This window comes from Pocillopora damicornis, chromosome 12 (genome assembly GCF_964200805.1).
Source record: "Pocillopora damicornis chromosome 12, jaPocDami1.2, whole genome shotgun sequence".
In the NCBI taxonomy this organism is placed as follows: domain Eukaryota; kingdom Metazoa; phylum Cnidaria; class Anthozoa; order Scleractinia; family Pocilloporidae; genus Pocillopora; species Pocillopora damicornis.
The window spans coordinates 2422332-2442559 of NC_142681.1; the positions used below are offsets into that span (position 1 = coordinate 2422332).

The 20228-nt window shown below is 38.4% G+C and overlaps 2 protein-coding genes across 5 annotated transcripts; one reads left to right on the top strand and one right to left on the bottom strand.

The window, feature by feature from the left end:
* Nucleotides 1-800: 800 nt before the first annotated feature.
* LOC113684416 (peroxisomal acyl-coenzyme A oxidase 3) lies at nucleotides 801-10549 on the bottom strand. Its single transcript, XM_027201789.2, has 16 exons — nucleotides 9992-10549; nucleotides 9698-9775; nucleotides 8805-8894; nucleotides 7703-7935; nucleotides 6994-7200; nucleotides 6611-6683; nucleotides 6031-6153; nucleotides 5350-5470; nucleotides 4628-4750; nucleotides 4357-4467; nucleotides 3725-3810; nucleotides 3457-3525; nucleotides 2843-2981; nucleotides 2615-2682; nucleotides 2044-2130; nucleotides 801-1869 (listed from the first exon to the last, which is right to left on the bottom strand). Exons 1-16 carry the CDS (start codon nucleotides 10388-10390, stop codon nucleotides 1756-1758), a joined length of 2121 nt encoding a protein of 706 aa, XP_027057590.2. The 5' UTR covers nucleotides 10391-10549; the 3' UTR covers nucleotides 801-1755.
* Nucleotides 10550-10779: 230 nt separating this feature from the next.
* On the top strand, nucleotides 10780-15719 carry LOC113684402 (peroxisomal multifunctional enzyme type 2). 4 transcript variants are annotated; one of them, XM_027201771.2, is made up of 6 exons: nucleotides 10780-10905; nucleotides 11065-12184; nucleotides 12344-12409; nucleotides 12827-13193; nucleotides 14019-14293; nucleotides 14766-15719. In XM_027201771.2, exons 2-6 carry the CDS (start codon nucleotides 11072-11074, stop codon nucleotides 15159-15161), a joined length of 2217 nt encoding a protein of 738 aa, XP_027057572.2. In that variant the 5' UTR covers nucleotides 10780-10905; nucleotides 11065-11071; the 3' UTR covers nucleotides 15162-15719. The 4 variants fall into 4 exon arrangements, with proteins under 4 accessions (XP_027057572.2, XP_027057580.2, XP_089046769.1 ...); XM_027201779.2 differs by having other exon boundaries at nucleotides 14775-15719; XM_089190643.1 differs by lacking the exon at nucleotides 10780-10905 and having other exon boundaries at nucleotides 10939-12184.
* The last annotated feature ends 4509 nt before the right edge of the window (nucleotides 15720-20228 follow it).

Consider the following 20228-nt stretch of genomic DNA (forward strand, 5'->3'; position numbering starts at 1 on the left):
GTAGCTTTACTTTGCATTTTAGCCGCGCCATCCTTTTTAATCGTTTGACCCTTAAGAGTGACTGGCAACAAATTTCTCCTTAAATTATCGCCCCTGAATTACAAGGGTCACCAGAACAAAGGAAATGATCAGCAACTAGAGAAACTCTTGATTGCTAAAGACATTCTCCTTGTTAGCAACTTGGGAAATGTATACGGTAAGGTATGTTGGGGTTTAAACGTTTTAAACCAATCGTAACCTGGTCACTTGCGTTTTCCTGCGCTTCGGGAAGTTCGTTTGCAAGTGGAACTGCCCTTTCATTTGCCATGAACGTGGCCTTCCAAGGGTGAAGAAGAGTAGGGATAATGCCCTTAAAAAAGCCCTATTTGAAGTCCGAACTTTTGGAAAGCTTGTTAGTCTGTGTAGCCTTCCCTCTTTGTATAGGGCGTAGCCCCCATGGTTGGTCGTTACTCACTAAGTACACTTTCACTACACCACACCTTAGGCTTCTGGTACAGGTTGTCATCTGTCATGACCCTTTGACCCCTTGGTATGACTAGCAGTTAATTTCTCCTCACAATACCACCACTAAATTACACATTACACATCACCAACTTAAAAAAGCTCTTGATTGTTTTATAAACTCTCCTTGTCAGCAAGTTATGAAATGTAGGAAGAGCAGTAGGGGAATTGTACATAATGATGTTAGGGTAAAAAGGGTTGATAAGTTTGTTCGACTTTTTTATGATTGCATGTCAAAGCAAGTATTTTACCTCTTTCTTATCCAGTCATAAATACGTCCAACACTCGGAAAGAAGTGATTTGATTCCTGACTCATTTCTTTAATCGTGTGTACCCTTGTAGTCCGTGAAAAGTTCAGTAAGGTACATAAATAAACTATATATGGAAAACGTTATCAAATCTAGTTTATAAATAATCTTCCGATTTGGTAAATTTACTTAGGGCGTTCAACAGACATGAACGGAGGCTTTAAAGGGTTTTAACCCAAATTATTTTCATACGCAGTAAAACTTTTAACTAGCTTGCAATTACTATTAGACCCTTTGTATCGCAGAAGTGATCAACATTTCATTTCCCCTTGAAAAACTGACATTTTCTCTTAAATAATTAACAAGAAAATGAATGGCAGCCAGAAAGGAGAAATACAAATCAGATCATCAGATTTGAAGGGTTTTGAGGGTACCAAAAAAAGATTACATATGTTAAGTTCACGAAGATAAAGTCTAAAGGGCATTGACCAGCTCACAAACCTCATTAGAAAGTCAAGCGACCACACTAATCTTAAACGAACTTTTCGGAGGTTTAAGGAAAACAATTTAAAACATACCCTACGATAGTATACCATGAAACATTTTTGCAGTGTTTTCAGCACCAGTTAAATCGTTTTTTACACAGGGCGACTCAACATTTTGATAACCTATTGAATAACATACAAATGTATCAACCCGAAGGAGCATTTTAGTAGTTAAGTCACTTTCAATTTAATCTCTGATAAGTTTCTCTGAAACTTTCTTTTCCTCGGTTTAAATTTTGAGTGAAAACGACGTGAACGTCACGTTTAACTGGAAGGAAATCAGGGCGTTACATAAGGAGGCTCCTTAAGTCACCCCATTGAAGTGATTAACTGCAAGCATAAAACCACCTAAAAATCCTCAACTTGAAACTCCTTCCTACAAAACACGTTAACTAGACATTGACTTTCTCTTATCAAGAGGAGAGACCATCCGTGAGAAATGTTTCCGGCGGCGTTTTCTATCATAACTTGCTACGATCTCTGATAATGGGAAGTTGACGACACTCCTTCCACCATGAAATTCGTTCCTTGTTCTCTGGTTTTTGCATAATCGCAGCATGCAAGTTTTCATGAGCCTGGGGAAGAGAGAGTGAATCATTAGTTTCAAATGGTGTAAAAATAACTCGGACCAGACGGTCTGACGCTTTTCGTAGGCCGAAGTTCCAACTAAATTTCACAACCATCTCACTTTTGCTAAGAGTGGTATTTAAGTAAATAAATAAAAATTAGTCAAGATCAAAATGACCTACCTTTCCATTACTGTGACCAATGGGTGAGTTAAGAATAAAATCTGGTGGGGCTAAGGCATCCACCAGGGCTACAGCTTCGTTCTTCAACTGAGTACAAACACAAAAATACCTGAATTATCCCAAAATCCTATTGCACCATTTGTTTCATTCCACTTACACTATGATACATGCACGGTGTACAATGAAGTTAATGCTGGTTATAAGCTGTGGAACAAAGTCTCCTACAACAAGAGTCACTTCTCTGTAAAGGGACGGAAAAAAAAATCTCACCATTTTTCCAAGCAAACGGAAGCATCTAACATCTTACTGCATGTATCAAACTTTGTTCACTGAATCATGAGTGGTTCTGGACTTGGATCAAGGCTTGAAAACCCTTTTGACTCAAGTTTTAAAAAATCTTAGATACTAATATGGAAGGGAGAGAGAGAGTCTCAATTCCTTTACGAAACTCTCCCTTGCCTCATTGTGCTTTAAGGATACCCCCATTTAAGCATGACATACATATAATGAATAATGTGGAAAATGTTTGCCGCCACATTTCAGGGAAGGCTGACAAAAGCAAATAGCTTACCTCACAACAAAGAGTAAGTATGGCTGCTCTCACAATTCTGGCATCATTCACTGAGCAACAAAAGCCACCTACAGTAAATAAACAAAGAATACCTTATTTCCACTTCAGAGCCCTTTTCAATAGAGTTTCAACATCCTGGAGAAAAGTTCCCTTAAGTGCAGTATCACTATACAGTACAAAACTTTGCACAAAGAGTCAGCAGCCTAGCTTTCTTTATGGTAGCCTCACCTTGGTATAGAGTAGTGAGATGTGTCTCTAAAGAGGACAAGCCATATAGGGAACAAAGTCTGAGAAGAACTGGTTTAAGAGCTTGTGGAATTTCATCCTGATTGAAAATTGCTTCCTTGAATCTCTTCAAAATTGTACACTGAAATGAAAAGTAATTAGCTGGCTAGCCATTGTTACCAAAAAGGAAAACAGTGTTTATGGTGAACACCATAAGAGGCACCATAATCCAAGGTTTTCATACCAGTGGGATACTGTTCACAATTATCCAAAATAACCTTATAATATAAGAACTAAACTGCTTGAGATTCCCACCCCCCCGATTTAAAAACTTTTAAAATTGTATAAGCTGACAATGAATAATAAGTTACTTAACCCTTAAACCCCTAAGAATGACTGGCATCTAATTTCTCCTTACAATATCACCCTTGAATCACACATCAAAGTCATGAGAATAAAGGAAATGATCACCAACTAATTGAGCTTTTGATCTTTGAAGAAATTCTCTGTGTCAGCACCTTAGGAAATGTATAGAGAACAGTATGGAGAATATATATATCGATGTTAGGATGTAAAAGTTTAACAAATAGTAAAATGTAACAGAAGACAAACCTTACCTCAATGAAAGCAAGTGCCAGTGATCTACAGTAAAATACTTGGCTGTCATTCTTAGCTGCAAAGGAGTCCTTTGATGAAACAAAGACAAAGAGATTGTTAACTTCATGTTTCTGACGAGTTTATAAGGCTTAATTGAAAATTATTGCAAATGAATAAGTTTGAGTCTTATCCTTGCTGAAAAAAAGAAGCAAACACACAAGCAGAACAAAAGCAAAAAGACCTTGTAAACAGAACAGCAAAATCGCTCATAATCATCAAATGAGATACCTTTCCACTTGTAAGCTCTTGCTTAAACTTCTGGGCACTCTCTTTTAATAGGTAACAAACAAGCCATTGGTATGCTCCAACAAGAACTGATCAGGAATAAATCATTTGAATGATGTGATCAACAAATCTCCTCTTGGAAAATACACAGGAGTATTTTACTATGGAGGCGGCTTTCAGAAAGTTATTAGCCAAGGGAAAAAAAAAATGCTGAATTAGTAGTTTACTTCAGGGGAGACTGGCTTTTTTCCAGGTGACCAATGATAAATAAACAAAGTCTACCTGTACACAAATCATGATCACTTTTCAACCCTTTACACCATAACATCAGTATGCATACTCTCTGTACTGTTCTATATACATTACCTAAGGTGCTGACCAAGAGAATTTGTTTAATGATCAACAGCTTCTTTAGTTGGTGATCATTTCCTTTATTCTCATGACCTTAATGTGTGATTCAGGAGTGATATTGTAGGGAGAAATTAGATGCTAATCACTCTTAGCAGTGAAAAGGTTAAGAACATTATTAAGTCACTCAATCTACCAAAGAGGTTATTCTGCACTACATGTCATTAACCTCTCTCTCCCAAAATCCATGCTTAACAGAATCTAATATTACCAAGACCATTACTTACAATCAGGGTTTCTACATTCTTGCTCTGTGCTTGCATGGAATTGATGTGTCATGATTTGTTCAATGTCATTTATGAAGTCAGCTGTGTGAAGGGGACTGGAAATATGGGAACCTGTGGATAAAAGCAATGCGTATTGTGAGGTTTTGTTTCACCTGTGTTCCAAATTTAATCAGTTTTACATCCTTATGACATTCTTACACAATTCTTTCTTGGTTACTCATAGGAGTTAAAAGGCTGAGATATAACTCAAGAAAATTTCACTGCAGTTTACCTTTCTGTTTAGCATCCAGCTGGGATAAGAGATAACTACTTGTCTGCCACAGAAGCATGTTATTATCTCCTTCATAAGTGCAGTTGGGGTCATTATCATTTCTTAATTCACCTAACCTGTTGACTGAAAGAAAATAACTGATATGCAAAAGCAACTAATTCACAAGTAGTGCACCAAATGGCAAACTTTTCTCTCAGGATTATAGCAATGTCATTCTTGTTTTTAGAATTGTAAAGACACAGCTAGTCAAACCTCTCTGTGCATGAATGACTCAAACTATCCAAGATTTTGTAGCATTTAAAATTGTCCAGCTTGTACAACCTAGAGTTATGGACAAAGCCTAACCTTATCAGAGATGCCTTCCCTATAATTATGGTAATTATAACATTTAATTGACCACTCCCCCAATGGGGCTATTTAGGGCCAATACAAACAAATTGTATATCAACAACGTACAAATTATATAGATTACGTAGAGTTTAAAAATCCCAACTGGCCGGAGGCAGACCAGTTGGGGCTGTGAGTGAGGGCCTTAACCTGTAACATTCATTACCACTTAGCTAACAGAATGTTACAGGTGGAGATGTTAATGCTGTCACGTAACATTTGGGTACATATTACACCACCAGGGAAAGTATGCCCAATGCAACAGCAGCTTCAAAACTTAGTGACAGCCTTGGATATCATATTTAGATGGAAATCATGTCACTTAAATAACTCACTTGCAAGGTAACCATGGCCACCACAGGCCTCACGACATTCCTGAATAGTACTTTGTGCAATCCAACTGGCCAGAGGTTTGCTAGCAGATGACAAGGCATGGATCTCACGTCCTAAAGCAGCCTGAAACATATATGTCAAAATTATATTGGGTGATAAGCTAAGAGAATGTTATTCACAATTCTGTGGAGTATTTACCCAAACCTATTCCAACCATTTCATGTGATATGCTCATAGAAATTGTAATTTAAGTTTTATACAAAGTTATTAGCAAATTTTTCACTCAGAAATGTACAAAAAATTAATATTGAGAATTCAAATTATGTTTCAGGTTGCAAAAGATTAAACCACATAATTTTAAGGCAGCAGGCTAATGCTCAAAACCTCTACTTAAGAAACTCAATATGGTGGCCAATTTACATCATCAACTCAGTTGATAAAATCAATGAAATTAACTCCAATGCAGCACCACAGTTTCTTTTGAAACTTACTCTCTTAAGTATTTTCATGTGTAGTTCTGTGGATTGTGAGTCTGTCAAGGACATATCAAGAAAGGATTGTAGTAGTTGCAATTGTGGTTTGATGAGGAATTAATTTACTTTTAAGACTATTGATGAATTTTTTTGGCCTCTCTTTTCAAATCATTTGGTGTTTTTTAGCTAATTTGATTCATATTAACTTACTTGTGTTTCACCTGATTCTCCCATCATCATACCAACTTGTAGCTCAACAAAATTCATAAAGAAGGTCCTTGCAAAATAAGCTAAAGCATATGTTGCTGCTAACTTGGGAATCAGTCTCCATTGCTGGGAAGAAGTAAAAGTTAGACTTCATTTAGCGGAAGAGGGTTTTTGTGTTTTATGAAATGTATCTACCAGTAATACCAAAAACTGTAGCCTGGGAGGAGACATTTGGTAGTAATACTACAGCATGTGTATGTCTTTTCCAGTGAGAAAGTTCGAACACTTCTGTTGAAATACTCTTTACTTATATGTTTGGAAACAAAACTCTACCTTGGTTGAGGAGTGAAGGAGGGGGGGAGGGGATGAAAAAAAGGGGTAGATTAATGGTATCAGGTATGCTAGAATTTCTGAACAGCATGATTGCATTGCTAATCCGCAAATTGTTTTTTACAAGTTGCATTCTGCATAATCACAAAACTGAACTTTGTAAATTTTTGCACAAAGTTTAGTCAGCTATCAGACAGTACCTAAACTTTTAGTAAGTGATCTTCCAACAGAAAATACACTTTCCTTCGCTAACCTGCATTTGATATTCTAACACAGGAATTTCATCCTTTCCAGGTGGACCAAACTGTTTTCTAACAGCAGAGTACCTGCGGTAGAATTGGAAGGATATAAGCTTCACCAAACTGTGAATCACTACATCTGCCTTGGTTTTGTATCACATACCACAAGTACAGGCATAATTATTTAAGGGCCAACCCCAACCCTAAAAAATGAGCTTCATGTATATTATATTTCAGGCTAAATTAATTTGCAACATTCTAAGTACTGGCTGGAGATGCCCAGTAAGAACAACTCAACATCATCATATTATATCTTTTAAAATGATGCTCAGACCTTTGATTTTTTTAACATCTAGTTGATCTAAGCATTACTAGACAGATAACTGCATACTTCTACCTAATAGCAATAGACATACACAGCCGCAAGTTGATCACTGCCATACTTGTTATCCCAACTCGCCCACCAGACAAAGCACCCAGTGCAGCGCCAAATCTTTTGTTTGGGTCTTTAAATGGTGTAACATACTTCCCTGCAGGTGTCACATCAGCTGTTCTGTTCAGCAAGTGTTCCCGTGGAATACGAACATGGTTAAAAGACACAAACCTAAAATCAAACAAGCATGTTAACATCAGTTATTCTGACATTGGTCGATTCAAGTAATGAACAGAGATTCCAACTCCTCCTATTTTTGGTCTTGCACCTGATCTAGCCCCCCCCCTCCCTACCTCTTCCTTCATAAGACACTTGATTTGGCCTACCCTTTCAAAATGCCATCAAGGATGCTGACCCTCTCCTCTTGAGCAAGAAGGCATGCCCTGATGGTACAGGTTACCAGCCTGCAATTATCAACTTTGGCATGACCATCATGGAGGTCATGAAGGTCTGATCTTGTCAACCCTTTAACTCCCAATATCTGATTATTATTTCTTTCCTTGAGCTGCTACACAATTCTTCGTTAATTAGTTAAAGAATCTTGCACTAGATCAAGACAACACTTTCTACCAAATAAGTTTGAAAAATGTCATGACCGTTTGCTGGATATTGTATGGATAATAGGGAGATAAGTTACATGTTAATCACTTGTGAGAGTCAAGGGTTAATTTACCCATTATCTAGTCCATTTTGACCCAGTTTCTCTCCAAGATCTCCTACAGTCACCCCAGGCATGGGTAAGAGATCTGTGGTGTTTCGTACTTGAATGACAAATGAGTGGAGTCCGTGGCAGACTCCATCAGGGGTGTAAAGCTGTGCATAGACTATGGCATGGGTTGCAGTTCTACCCAAGTTGCCCACCCAACACTTTGTAGCTTCATAGTTGGGTGTATGGATCACAAACTCCTACATGTGAAAAAAGAAGAATGGCACCACATTTAGTTAATATGAAAATATAAAAAAAGAAGTGCTCCAAGCTGCAACTGTTGTGGTTGCCAAAGGGAAAAAATTTTTTGAGAGACTAAATTTGTCACAAGAGTCACCAATTTTGCAAAATTGTGTTTGGCTGTCATGTTGTGAGCGCCAACTTTTTTATACCTTAGTGTTTGTGGCATACAGTTGAAAACTAAGGTAAACATTTGTGTAAAATATCACATTACCACTAACTGCACAAAATCTCCTTTTAACTCTTTCAACCCCAACATCAGCATGCATATTCTCTGCACTGTTTTGTTCTTTAGCTTAAGCTTCTTATGATCATTTTCTTTATTCTCATGTTCTTAATGTGTGATTTGGGGGTGATTTTGTGAGGAAGGATTAGATGCCAGTCACTTTCAGGGGTCAAAAGGTTAAGTCTTTCACAGGTGACTGACATTTTATCTCTGTTGACCACTAATATTTTTAGGTCACCAAATGGTGACTTTGTAAAGGGTTGAGCTTGGAGCCTTGATAAATATAAAATACTCCATGATATTTAGCATTATCATCTACTTTTTGTTGGTCAAGTTAGACTTTAGAGTAGTGGTTTTTGCAGAGTCAGGAAAACTGGAGAATGCAGAGAAAATCCTTTAGAAAGGACTAAAGCAAAGTAAACAACAAACTCAATCCACATGTGATGCCAGGTTTCCACATAGATATCGGTTTGTCACAGTGTAACAACTAGAGACAATTTGTGAAATGGATTCTTTGTTGGAAGCACAAGTGGTGCAGTATTGAGGACATTTACCTCCTGCTACTGAGTTTAGGAATAATATTTGTTTACTGAGGAGGCTAACCTGTGATGATGGATCGTAAGTAGCTGTGGTTTGAACACCCTTAGTATTGCTTCCATGTGTTAACTCAGTCAGAGCAAAACAACCGAAGACCTGTGAACACAGGAGGAATGTAAACAAAGTCAGTTACTATCACTGTATTAACCAATGTATACCACAGGATAAGTTGAATAATACACATATTTTGATCAGTTCTTACTTATCACCTATTGGAGGATAGATGCAAAGATGACGTCACCACTAAAAAAAAAAGGCTTATCAAATGAAACAAATAGACTCCACTTTGCTGCATCTCGTGTAGCACTTTTTTTGTTCTTACCACATTTTGATGTTGTCTGTAAGCTACTACTGAACAGACAAACAGCAAAATGAAATCAATTTGTTAATTATGCACCCATGTATAATATATAGATTTAGCCAAGCCTAAAAGCGGAACTCGCACTTTTTTTTCTCGCACATCTCAAGGGCACAATGCCTTGTCCCAGCCAGGACTAGAACCTCGGTCGTCCAACTTGGAGCCCAGTACACTGACCACTGGACTACTGAACAAAGCCGTGGCATTGGTGTGCCTGCAGTACAGTTGACCACACATTTTAAAGGTAGCACCTTGTATGGTCGTACGGTCGTACGTCCAATTTTTTTTGGCTTGAGGGGTTACTACTGTTTTGTATAATTATGGGGCTACGCTCTGCAAGCTCCACTATTATGACTGCATCAATTATTGTTATTGTTATTCTGAAGTAACATAGGCCATTTTAAAGACCAACTCAAGAATCAGATATAATCAGCATAACATTATGAAAAAAATGTGAGAGCAATAACATCCTATGTCATGCCAACCTTCTCTGACTTACAGTTATTTAATTCAAAATGTTTAGAAAGATTTTTTTACATACTTCAAACCTCATAGCTTTATCTGCAAGCTCTTGGATGTGTTCGTGTGTGCTTGATGTTCTAACTTGACGAGCAAACATCTGCATTGAGAAAATAAACGTTGTTTCATTACATTGAAATTTTTTGTAGGGAGGTGGAAAGATGTAATATGCTACTTTACTTACAGGGAGATGCGGTTGACATTCTTAACTAAAGCAAATGTTGTGAAGTTTGTGGGGGAAGAACTCTTATGTAATATATATACCCTTTAAGAAAATGTTTGTGCAGGACATGTACTTTCAGAAAGCACGTCTTACCGTAGTGTTTAAAGTGAATTTTGTTGATAAACTCCAGTCGTATATTCCTAAGGCGTCACCAAATGCCTGAACCAAGAGTGGTGCTGCCATAATATCATCGTCTGTCAAAAAATTGTACTCCGCAATTCTCTTACATCGTTTCATTGTTACACGCCTGCGTTCGTCCATACTCAATTTCCAATCGTTGACACGGTCAAATAACGAGTCTTTCTCCATAGTTTTCCACATATTGTGCTGGAATCTGACTACATCTTCTCCCCCATCTAAAAACACTTTCATCTGAAACCAGTCGAAGGAAGCGTGTTCTCGATAACTATCCAACGGTCCTGGAGGAAAGTGTCCTACGACCTCATTTTTGTTTTCGCTGTGCGAAACAGGTTTCATCGAGAACTCTGACATTTAAACGAGATCTTGATGCACTCTGATGTAAAATAATTCCGTTCTGCACGATTGGAACAGACTCCCCTCTCTGGATTATTTTTGAGGTGACAGGTTGTTCGATCTCAAGATGGCCGTACAACCAGAAGGTCATCCAAGGGGAACACAACAGACAGAATTATATACGTAGTAGGGAGGGGTAAGTTCTCACGGACATGGCTGTCACTCATTTTGGGATATTAAGGCCAATATATCATAGAAGACGGCATTTCATGGATTAAATACTAAATTTTTTAACTTCCTAATAAGCGCCAAGTAAAAAGCAGGGTACTGTAAATCTAAATGTATAATTGGAATTTCTTTCACCTCTGTCATCCTATCCTTATTTTTATTATGAGGTGTCATTTTAGGGGTGTTGCTGGAGGTCATGTCATGTCAGGCTTCACGAAATACAGAAGACTTGTAAGGGTGGGGAGGTAAGGGAATGACTTGTCCATATAGGATGGAACTTCCTCTCCGTTTTTCGCCCAAGAAAGGTGAGCAGAAAATAACTAAGCACTATGTACGAGACAAGTGTTTTTTTTTCTCTTAATTGATCAATTTTTGGGTAAAAAAAAATTTTAGGGTATGTCACTAGCTCTCTGTACCCCCCTGCCAAATTTGTGTTCCAATCAGGTCCTATCTTTGTTCTGAAGGTTCAAAATGGCAGACGAGTTGAGATTCGATGGCCGTGTAGTTCTTGTAACAGGGGCAGGAGGAGGGCTCGGGAAGGAGTATGCACTCGCCTTCGCTTCCAGAGGCGCCTCGGTTGTTGTCAATGATCTTGGTGGAGACGCAAAGGGCGGAGGAAAAAGCAGTACAGCGGCCGACAAGGTTGTTGAAGAGATCCGCTCTCGTGGAGGAAAAGCGGTAGCTGATTACAACTCCGTGGAAGACGGCGAAAAAGTTATACAAACGGCATTAGATGCATTTGGTCGGATTGATGTCCTCATCAACAACGCTGGGATTCTTAGAGATCGATCGTTCGGTCGCATAAGTGATGTCGATTGGGATCTCGTCCATCGTGTTCACCTCCGAGGATCGTTCAAAGTGACCCGAGCAGCTTGGCCTCATATGCGAAAACAGAAGTATGGTAAGATCATTATGACTTCCTCAACCTCTGGTGTGTTAGGGAATTTTGGTCAAGCGAACTACAGCGCAGCTAAAATGGGTCTTATTGGTCTAACTAACACATTGGCCATTGAAGGAGAAAAGTATAATGTGGTCTGTAATACTATTGTTCCAACTGCTGGATCAAGGTTGACTAAAGGACTACTGCCCCCTGATGTCTTTGACGCCCTTAAACCAGAGTATGTTGCTCCTTTTGTTGTGTATCTTTGCCATGAGAGCTGTCCAGAGAGTGGTGGTGTCTTTGAGATGGCTTCAGGTTGGGGGGCACAGTTAAGGTGGCAGGAGAGTTCAGGGGCAATGCTAAGAAAAGGTGGTGTTACTGTGACACCAGAGATGGTGAGAGACAACTGGGGTAAGATCACTGACTGGTCTGGTCCTGTGGAGCCAAAGTTAAGGGGTGATGCCATGACTGATCTGATCCCAATAATCCAAGAAGCAAACACAACAGTACCAGAAAGTGGAAAAGCTTCAAGCAAAACACTGGAAATTCGAGAGTCACAGTGTACTTTTGAAGCCAAGGATGTGATCCTGTATGCACTTGGGGTTGGGGTTACTGTGCAGGAAGACTCATCTCACCTTAAGTTTCTTTATGAGGGATGTGATGACTTTTGCACCTTACCTACCTTTGGAGTAATTCCAGCTCAGGTGTGTCAAATCATTGAAGAGCAATTTTCAATTTTTGAGAGCAAAGTAATCTAAGATTGCACTGGTTTTGCATTACTATGCCTTCTGCTTGGTTAAGAAGAATTTTATTATCTTTATAAGAAAACAGTTTATTTTATTTTTTTTGTTTTTCCTTGGCAGTCAGCAATGAATACTGTTATTGTGAGAGCAGTGGAGCAAGCTGGACTTCCTTTTAATCCAGCAAAGGTAAACTGAATAAAATAAATGATCTATGACTTTCCAATGACACGTCCTGTCCTAGTAATAAACTCCCTTTCTTTTCACCACTTTGTAACCCCCTTCAGTTCTAGTCTCATCTATTTTTAACCTTTTCATTCCCAAGATATTTTAGTAATTCTCCTTACTGACTGCTGTACAATTCTTATGATTTTAGTTCTGAGACTTTGTTACTGGATCAACTGATAATCCCCTATTTGATATTTCTCTTTATTCTTAACACTTGTCTGCTTGAAACTGTATGGATATTGTAGGGAGAAATTCTCTCTTGGTCACTCATGGGAGTTAAAGGGTTAAAATTAATCCCCATGCTTTAACACGTTGTCACTAAAAACTCAATCTAGAGTTAAATCTTTAATTCATTTTATCACCCTTGTTCTCTTATAGCTCCTCCATGGGGAACAGTATCTGGAACTTTATAAACCCTTGCCTACTTCAGGAACCTTGACAAGCAAAGGAGAGGTTGCTGACATCCTCGACAAAGGGAAAGGAGCCATAGTGCTGGTGAACATCACTAGTTATGACAGCAGTGGTGAAGCAGTGTGTTTCAATCAATTCTCCATCTATATTGGTGGTGCTGGGGGGTTTGGAGGAAAAAAGCGCTCAGAGCATTCCAAGCCTCTCGTTACAATGCCACCTTGTGCACCTGATGCCAGTGTCAGGGAGAAGACTGATGTTTCTGTAGCAGCAATTTATCGGTTGAGTGGTGATCTTAATCCAATACACATTGATCCAGATTTTGCCCAGTTAGGAGGTGGAGTGAAAGTTTTCTTTATTTTGCGTTTCTTCCACATTGAATATGCAGTTCTCAAAAAAAATCAATTGTCAAGCTAAAGAAAAATTCCTCACTAGCAACATGTATTGCCCCTGAGAGCAACTTAAAGGTTTCAATAACTTTTTCCATAAGCTGCTGTTAATGGTGCAGAAGTAGTGTGTGGAAAAGGGGCATAAGATGAAATCCAAACACAAGTTCCTGCTTGCAGATAGGTAGATAGATAGATAGTTTATTTAAATATACCTAGCAGCCTTGCAGCTGAATTGCGTATATTACAATAATGTAATTAAATAAATATATTATATAACGTATATAAGAATATTTAAAATTATAAACAATTAAAAAATCTATGAGCTAAAACCTATCTATATTTAAAAGCTATATTTACATTATCTACATAGGTTTCTAGGAAACGGTTGTTAATTAACTGTTGTTGTTATATTTAATGGTGGAGGCCATCATGAAGGTGTTTTTAAGACGGTTTGTCCTCCACCGGGGGAGGCTAAACAGATGACAGTAAGAGGTCTTATAAGCAGTGGTAGACCACTGATAAATGGCTTTACCCCTGACAGTCCTTGCCCAAACAGTATGACTGGGCAGGGAACAGTTAGGCTAAGTTTCAAAAATTAACAACACTCAAAATTCTTGGGATTCTAAGATTCAGACTTTTATTCAAATGCTCAACCTCCCTGTGTAGAATTTACAGGGGTCTTGGACTTGAAGGATTGTTTGGGTTTGATCTCTTGAACATCAAAATTTACATTGCATATTGAAAATTCATCAATTGTTTGTGACTGTTCACAGGTTTTTCCCGCCCTATCCTTCACGGTCTTAGTACATTTGGTCACGCTGCTCGTCATGTGCTGAAGCAGTATGCAAACAATGATGTTAGCAAATTCAAGGCCATCAAAGCAAGGTTTTCTAAACCTGTTTTCCCTGGTCAGACACTGCAGACTGACATGTGGCGCGATGGCAACCGGATTTCATTTCAGTGCAAAGTGGTTGAAAATGGTAATGTGGTGCTGTCAGGGGCGTATATTGACTTGAAGGATGTTGATGTTGCTGTAAAGAAAGTGCCGGTGAGTAACATGCTCCGGTCTAGAACTTCTGTACCTAAAGAATATATATGCTAAGAAATTTGGTTGTGAGTGGCTTGAGAGAAAATCGACAAGGAAGAATTTGACAATAAACAGAGCTACATAGACATGTATGCTTTTATAGACTTCCAGCAGCATAGAATCACACTTAATTAGTGGATCATAGTGTTTAATTTTGGTATTCATGTCACCTGACTAAAAAATTGGTGTGCCATAATTATGAGAGGACTATATGGGCAAGTGTCAGTTCAACCCTTTAACTCCCAAGATCTGATTGTCAATTCTCCCCTCTAGCTGTTACACATTTCCTTGTCAGTCAGTTGTAAGAATTTGGTGTTAGATCAAGATAACAACATTAACCTGATAAGTTTGAGCATTCTCAATACCTGTTTCCTGATTAGTGTATCGATATTGTAGGGAGAAGTTACATTTTAAGGATCTACATATTTTTCAGTCTCTACAGGACATAGATACATTGGTGTCCCACCCAAGCAAATCAGGCCTTAAGAGTGAAGCTCTGTTTAATGAGATCAGCAAACGAGTCTCAGACCACCCAGAACTTGTCAAGAAGGTCAAAGGTGTCTTTGAATGGAATGTGACAAAAGGGGGGAAGACAGCTGGTCAGTGGACTGTGGACCTTAAGAGTGGATCTGGGTCTGTGACAGTGGGTCCTTACAAGCAAGGCAAGCCAGACTGTAGTATAACTGTGGAAGATGACGACCTTTCCTCCATGGCGACGGGAAAGTCAAACCCTCAACAGTTGTTTATGAAGGGGAAGTTGAAAGTGAAAGGAAACATCATGCTCACTGCAAAATTGGCCCAGTTGTTTAAGGATAATGCCAAAATGTAATGGCAAAGAAAAAGTGATGAGAACATGACTATTGTGTGATTGAAGATAGAGTTAATATTGCAAAAAAAAATTGTGTAGCTCTTCATCTTAATGAATAACAGTGACTACCTACATCTTTAAATAAATGATTACATTTTTGGAAAGGGAGGTATTGTAGGTTCCCTTTGAGATCTAAGTTTGACCTTTAATTTAAAGTAGCTTTCGACAGTCTCAATGAGGCCGATTTAATTTATCAATTCAGTTGATAAAACTTATAATTGATCAAAGCACTGGAAGTTGTTCAGTATGGTTAGCTTCCTTGTTGACATAGTTACCAAAAGGTGCACCCTGATCTGCGAGACAACTGGTAATTTACTGAAGTTTCACCCTGTTCCAAATATTATTTTATACCATGATATTCCTGATGGTTTTGGGTGTACTATATTATGTAGTTTTCCACGGTTCGGAATTAACATTCATTGGTGATTATAATAGTTCCTTTGTAGTATTATTTCCAATTTTTAAGGCTCGAACGGGAGATTTTTTCACAATAAATACGAGCAAGAAGTATACTTCTAACCTCTTTACGCTCGGATCGAATCTTAACTATGAAACTTTGATTAAGGAGAAATATTTATTACGTGATCAACTTATTTTAAGATTGGTCTCCTCCTGGGGCTCTTACTTCTTAAGATTCGACCAATCACAACTGACGCAGCCTAGTCGGCTAATTAGAACACCCCACTTCCCCCCCCCCCCCGTGGAGTTTTTATTTCTCATCAGAAACCAAAATTCCTGCAACGACAGTATTCAAAACTTCTCTTGATAGATTTCTTAGCTTGATTAGGCTATAGTGTAAAGAATCTGTACTTTCTGAGTGAAAAATCGAAACCCCCCCACCACAAAATCATGGGTACCCCCCCGTCTTTTCCCCCGCTTTTTTACTCCCCGAGACAGTTCCGCGCGTTCCCGAAGTTCATCATTTAACGGCGACTAATGCCATAAGATGAGTACTGTCATGTTCTGCTGTATTACTTCCTCTCACTAACGCAGCCTTCAAAATGACAGCTTTTGATCTGTTACCTAAGTAAGCTATTGATCGTGTTTTAAATAGGAGCCGAGTCAAGTTGGCATGCCCGCCGACTTCTGCTTCCTGTTTGCGTTGAAAACGGGAAGTGTGACGCTTTTGTAGATGGAAATGCCCTTTGAAAAATGAGATCTTTTCTTAACGAAACTGTTTTCTTTTTATTCAATAAGCCAAGAGAAAATAGAGGGCTGATTCTGAACACCGTCTAGCATTTTTCGGCCAGTCTGCCTCGCAGTTTGATTGCGAATTCTAGTATTGCAAGTGAAATGACTATGTAAAGTTCAATGATAGCGATCTCGTTAGAAATTCTGAACTTGAACTTTGTTGTTGGCCGAAGGCGGAAGAGGCAATTGTTTTTCATTTTGCTTTTTAAAACCATAGTCTTCCGCGAAGTACTGTCAGAATGGAAGTCTCAAGATCATCCCCACGTGATTCGCATATTTAATTTTTGAGTGAGCGCAAAAGCTGTGCAAAGATTCAACTTGAAAAGCTAACTGCGGAAAAGTTTATTTTCGACCTTTAGTGGAAGAAACTGTAACGTATTCTTCCGAACCAAATTTTAACAGCTACTTCAGCTGAAATTTATATGAAAATAGAGATGCAGAAAAAGTTGAGGTGTCATTTAGCCTTTGATTATGCATTATTTACAGCATAAGACTATTACACCTGTTTGTTCTAAATTGAGAACATTGTGTTTTCATTTCATCCACCAATTGCGTACGGTTTGGTTAGCAACGAAGCTGCGAAAAGTTCTCATAACGTCAGTATCCCTCTTAACTACCAGAATTTGGAATGACTTCTGTTGTTTACCAAATGGTTTCCACTGGAGATTAAGTTTAGAAGCTCAATATTTTTACGGAATTTTCATTAGAGGTCATTTTGCGCAAATCGTATTTCTTGATTTTGTCTGTGTTTGCCTAGCGAATTATATCATAAAGTTTGTTGTATTTTTAATACTTATGCCGGGTGACAGGCATATTCAAGTCGGTTGTAAGTTTAAGTCAAGCTTGGAAGAGCTAATCTTTTACTCTAGTAAAAAATTAATGGCGACAATTTTAGGACGCTAGCTGGCGCTGTGAAGACTTGAGGAATTCGCTTGGAAAACATGAATTCACAACGCGCTTGGGAACAATACACCTTCTGGTTCTCGTATCATCTCAATCACGTTCATTTTCAACGAAGGAATCATACTGCTTCTAGCAAAAGCTCTTGGTCAGACTGTGATAAATGCACAAATGCACTCGACAAAACGAAGTTCGAGGACCGAACTGGACGATTTGGTCTAAGGTCCAAACATGCAAGGGAAAGTGCCAAAAAGGTAGGACTTTATTACGTATTCAAATTGTATCATTTCAACGCTGTCTTTAATCTATTCTTTTATGTGGGAAAAAAAATACAAAGGTGACCTGTCTAGTATTTAATATAAGAACGAGCATTTTTTGGCATACTGGTCTATTCCGGTTCTAAAATAGCTTGTGATAAAAAGCCTTTTGCCAGCTGGCTTAAGATCCGTTTGATGGCTTTGTCTCTCGTCTTTATGAATTTTTCAGACGTCATTTTATCCTTTATTCGAAATCACTGTATTATATTTCTCAATATTTTAGTAGTTTTTGGTACTTATCATCACACTGATGTGGTGTAATTTCAGTTCCTGTCACCTCCGTCTGAGATTCGGTTATTAAAAACATACTGCGATCGTATTACGACACTCGTTAGGCATAAATAGTTGACTGCGGTACGCTCCAAGTTGTTACTGTCAATATTATAACAAAAATGGAAACTGAGTAGGTTTTGGAGGGAACCAGCTTTTTCCTGGGAATTGTGAGGAATAACTGGCTGATCATGGAACAATCTTATTTATGTCATATGGTAGCGGCCTTGAGAACTGAGAAAACGCCAAACTTTTAATCTTACTCGTCATTCACCAATTATCTAAACGATAAGGTGCAGAGATACACAGACTTTTGACAGATTCATCAGCTGAAGTGAGGTGTTATCTTGGTATTAAACTCGATTGTCTAAATAATTCACGAGGAAATCCATAATAGAATTGAGAATCAGTCCTGGAGACCACATAACAGACAGATCATCCTCGCCAACTTTTCGTTGAGAAATGGAAACTTTACGAGGTGGTGCTCTGCCCAAAACCTAAAAATTGGCGAAATAAGTAATTCAATCAATGGTGTAGAAAACGCCTACCCCCTAAAAAATAAAAGAAAAAGACTGGCGAGAAGATTCCCCTTCTTTCCTTTCTGTAAACAAACTGAGAGAGGTGTTGTTTTGTCAGGCCTTACAAAATGGATAAACTATTTAAGTTACATGCATCTTCGGAGGCCAATGGACAAATAACCGGGCGAGAGGAAAATACCAGAGCGCTTTCGGTCGGAAGCTCAAGTTTGCTTAGAAGGCAAGAGAGCTGAGTGTGGCTCTATCGCCTGTCGATTGAGCGTCGAACGGAAACTGCTGTTGTATATTCCTCCCCCTGGGTCTCTGAGGATGAGTAACGCGAGGAAGATCGTAACAAAAGGCAGATAACTTTAGCTCCCCACCCCCCCTCTCCAAATCGGTGCACTCTCGTCTGCTTGGATCCCCACGACTCATATTTTCGTTGTGTTGTACACTGCACGATGATCTAAGTGAAAATTATAGGTCTTTGAACTAAATTACGAAATAAATATGTAACTCACGTTATGGATATAGCACTTAGGGAATAGAGCTGTCCTATCGGTTGATCCTTCGTTTTAGAGATACGGAGAAAATATCCGTTGGAGCTTAGAATATAATACACAAAATTTCGCAACCATTAATTTGCACACAACTACACACCAATTAGTCATTAACAATCATTGGAAATCTTTCGAAATCAAGTACTCCCTTTACTTAACTGTGCTCTGGGGCGCGGCTATCGCAAGACGCATGTAGATAGATTCTTTTTGACTGAAGATCATCACCTGAATCAGGGCAACCCAATATTATTCTTAGCCACCAAAAGGTACAATTAATACTGAATTTAATGATGCACCCCGTCACAAATAACATTGAACCTACTGCTGCGTTGCTTATTGGCGCGTGTTCTTTAGGGGAGGGGTGGGCTGAGGGGTGTCCTCAGAACGCTATGAAAATGTGAAAAGTTTTGTCTCCCCCTTCCCACCAAGGGAAAAATGAGAAAAAAGGCAAAACAAAATTAAGCCGGCTAACTTGCAGGTAGATCACAATTGTGATCAGAGGGTTTCATTTGTTTAACTCAGAAAAAGCTGTCCCATATTGGACCAGGAGCAAGTAATTGAAAAAGGATCAAAATATTTATGCAGCATTGTAAAGCATTACAATAGAACCTATCAAAAGAAAAGATTTAATTGTTTCTACTCCCAAAGACACGCGTTTTATTAGAATCTCGTTAATGCACACTCAATTCAATGCTTTGACTCTGTGTTTTCTTAAAACCTTCATTTGTTATTCCTTTGCATTTCGTCTTTACAAACCTCTTCCATCATATCGTGATGTTAACACGTTTTTTCTTCGATCTTAACTCTGTCAAAAACTTAGTTGATCTTTATGTACCCAACACTTATAGCATAGGACTGCTAATTAGCAAAATACTGAAAACATTGATCAGAAGCAGTCACCTCTATGTGTAAAATATTACATAATCGCGTCATTTTAAGATAAAATGTATTCGACCAACTAAATTAATCTACAGACCGCAAAATCAACAAAACTGACAAAGTCACCGCTGTAAACGCGCCTTACTTGCAATAGTGTTTTTTATAAGATTGTCAAATGCAAAGGCTTTGAAGTAGATAGATAGATAGATAGACGTTTATTAATAATACCTTAATAGCAGCTGGAAGCTGAATTACAAAGGTGTACAAATTATATAATAGAACTATACAATAAAATCAAACCTAAAAGGGAACTAATTTACATATGGGCCCATATACAATTGTAATAGATGTCAATTAAAATGTCTTGCGCTTGCTGGAATGAAAGTATCTCTGAAC

Excerpts from the sequence above, each read along its gene's own strand:
- LOC113684416 (XM_027201789.2), bottom strand. The coding sequence starts at position 10,390 with ATGTCAGAGTTCTCGATGAAACCTGTTTCGCACAGCGAAAACAAAAAT. Across the intron at positions 2,982-3,456 it reads TGGCACTTGCTTTCATTGAG|TGTACAATTTTGAAGAGATT; the intron begins GTAAGGTTTGTC and ends TTTTCATTTCAG. Across the intron at positions 2,131-2,614 it reads TACTTACTCTTTGTTGTGAG|TTGAAGAACGAAGCTGTAGC; the intron begins GTAAGCTATTTG and ends GTTTGTACTCAG.
- LOC113684402 (XM_027201771.2), top strand. The coding sequence starts at position 11,072 with ATGGCAGACGAGTTGAGATTCGATGGCCGTGTAGTTCTTGTAACAGGG. Across the intron at positions 12,185-12,343 it reads TTGGAGTAATTCCAGCTCAG|TCAGCAATGAATACTGTTAT; the intron begins GTGTGTCAAATC and ends TTTCCTTGGCAG. Across the intron at positions 12,410-12,826 it reads TTCCTTTTAATCCAGCAAAG|CTCCTCCATGGGGAACAGTA; the intron begins GTAAACTGAATA and ends GTTCTCTTATAG.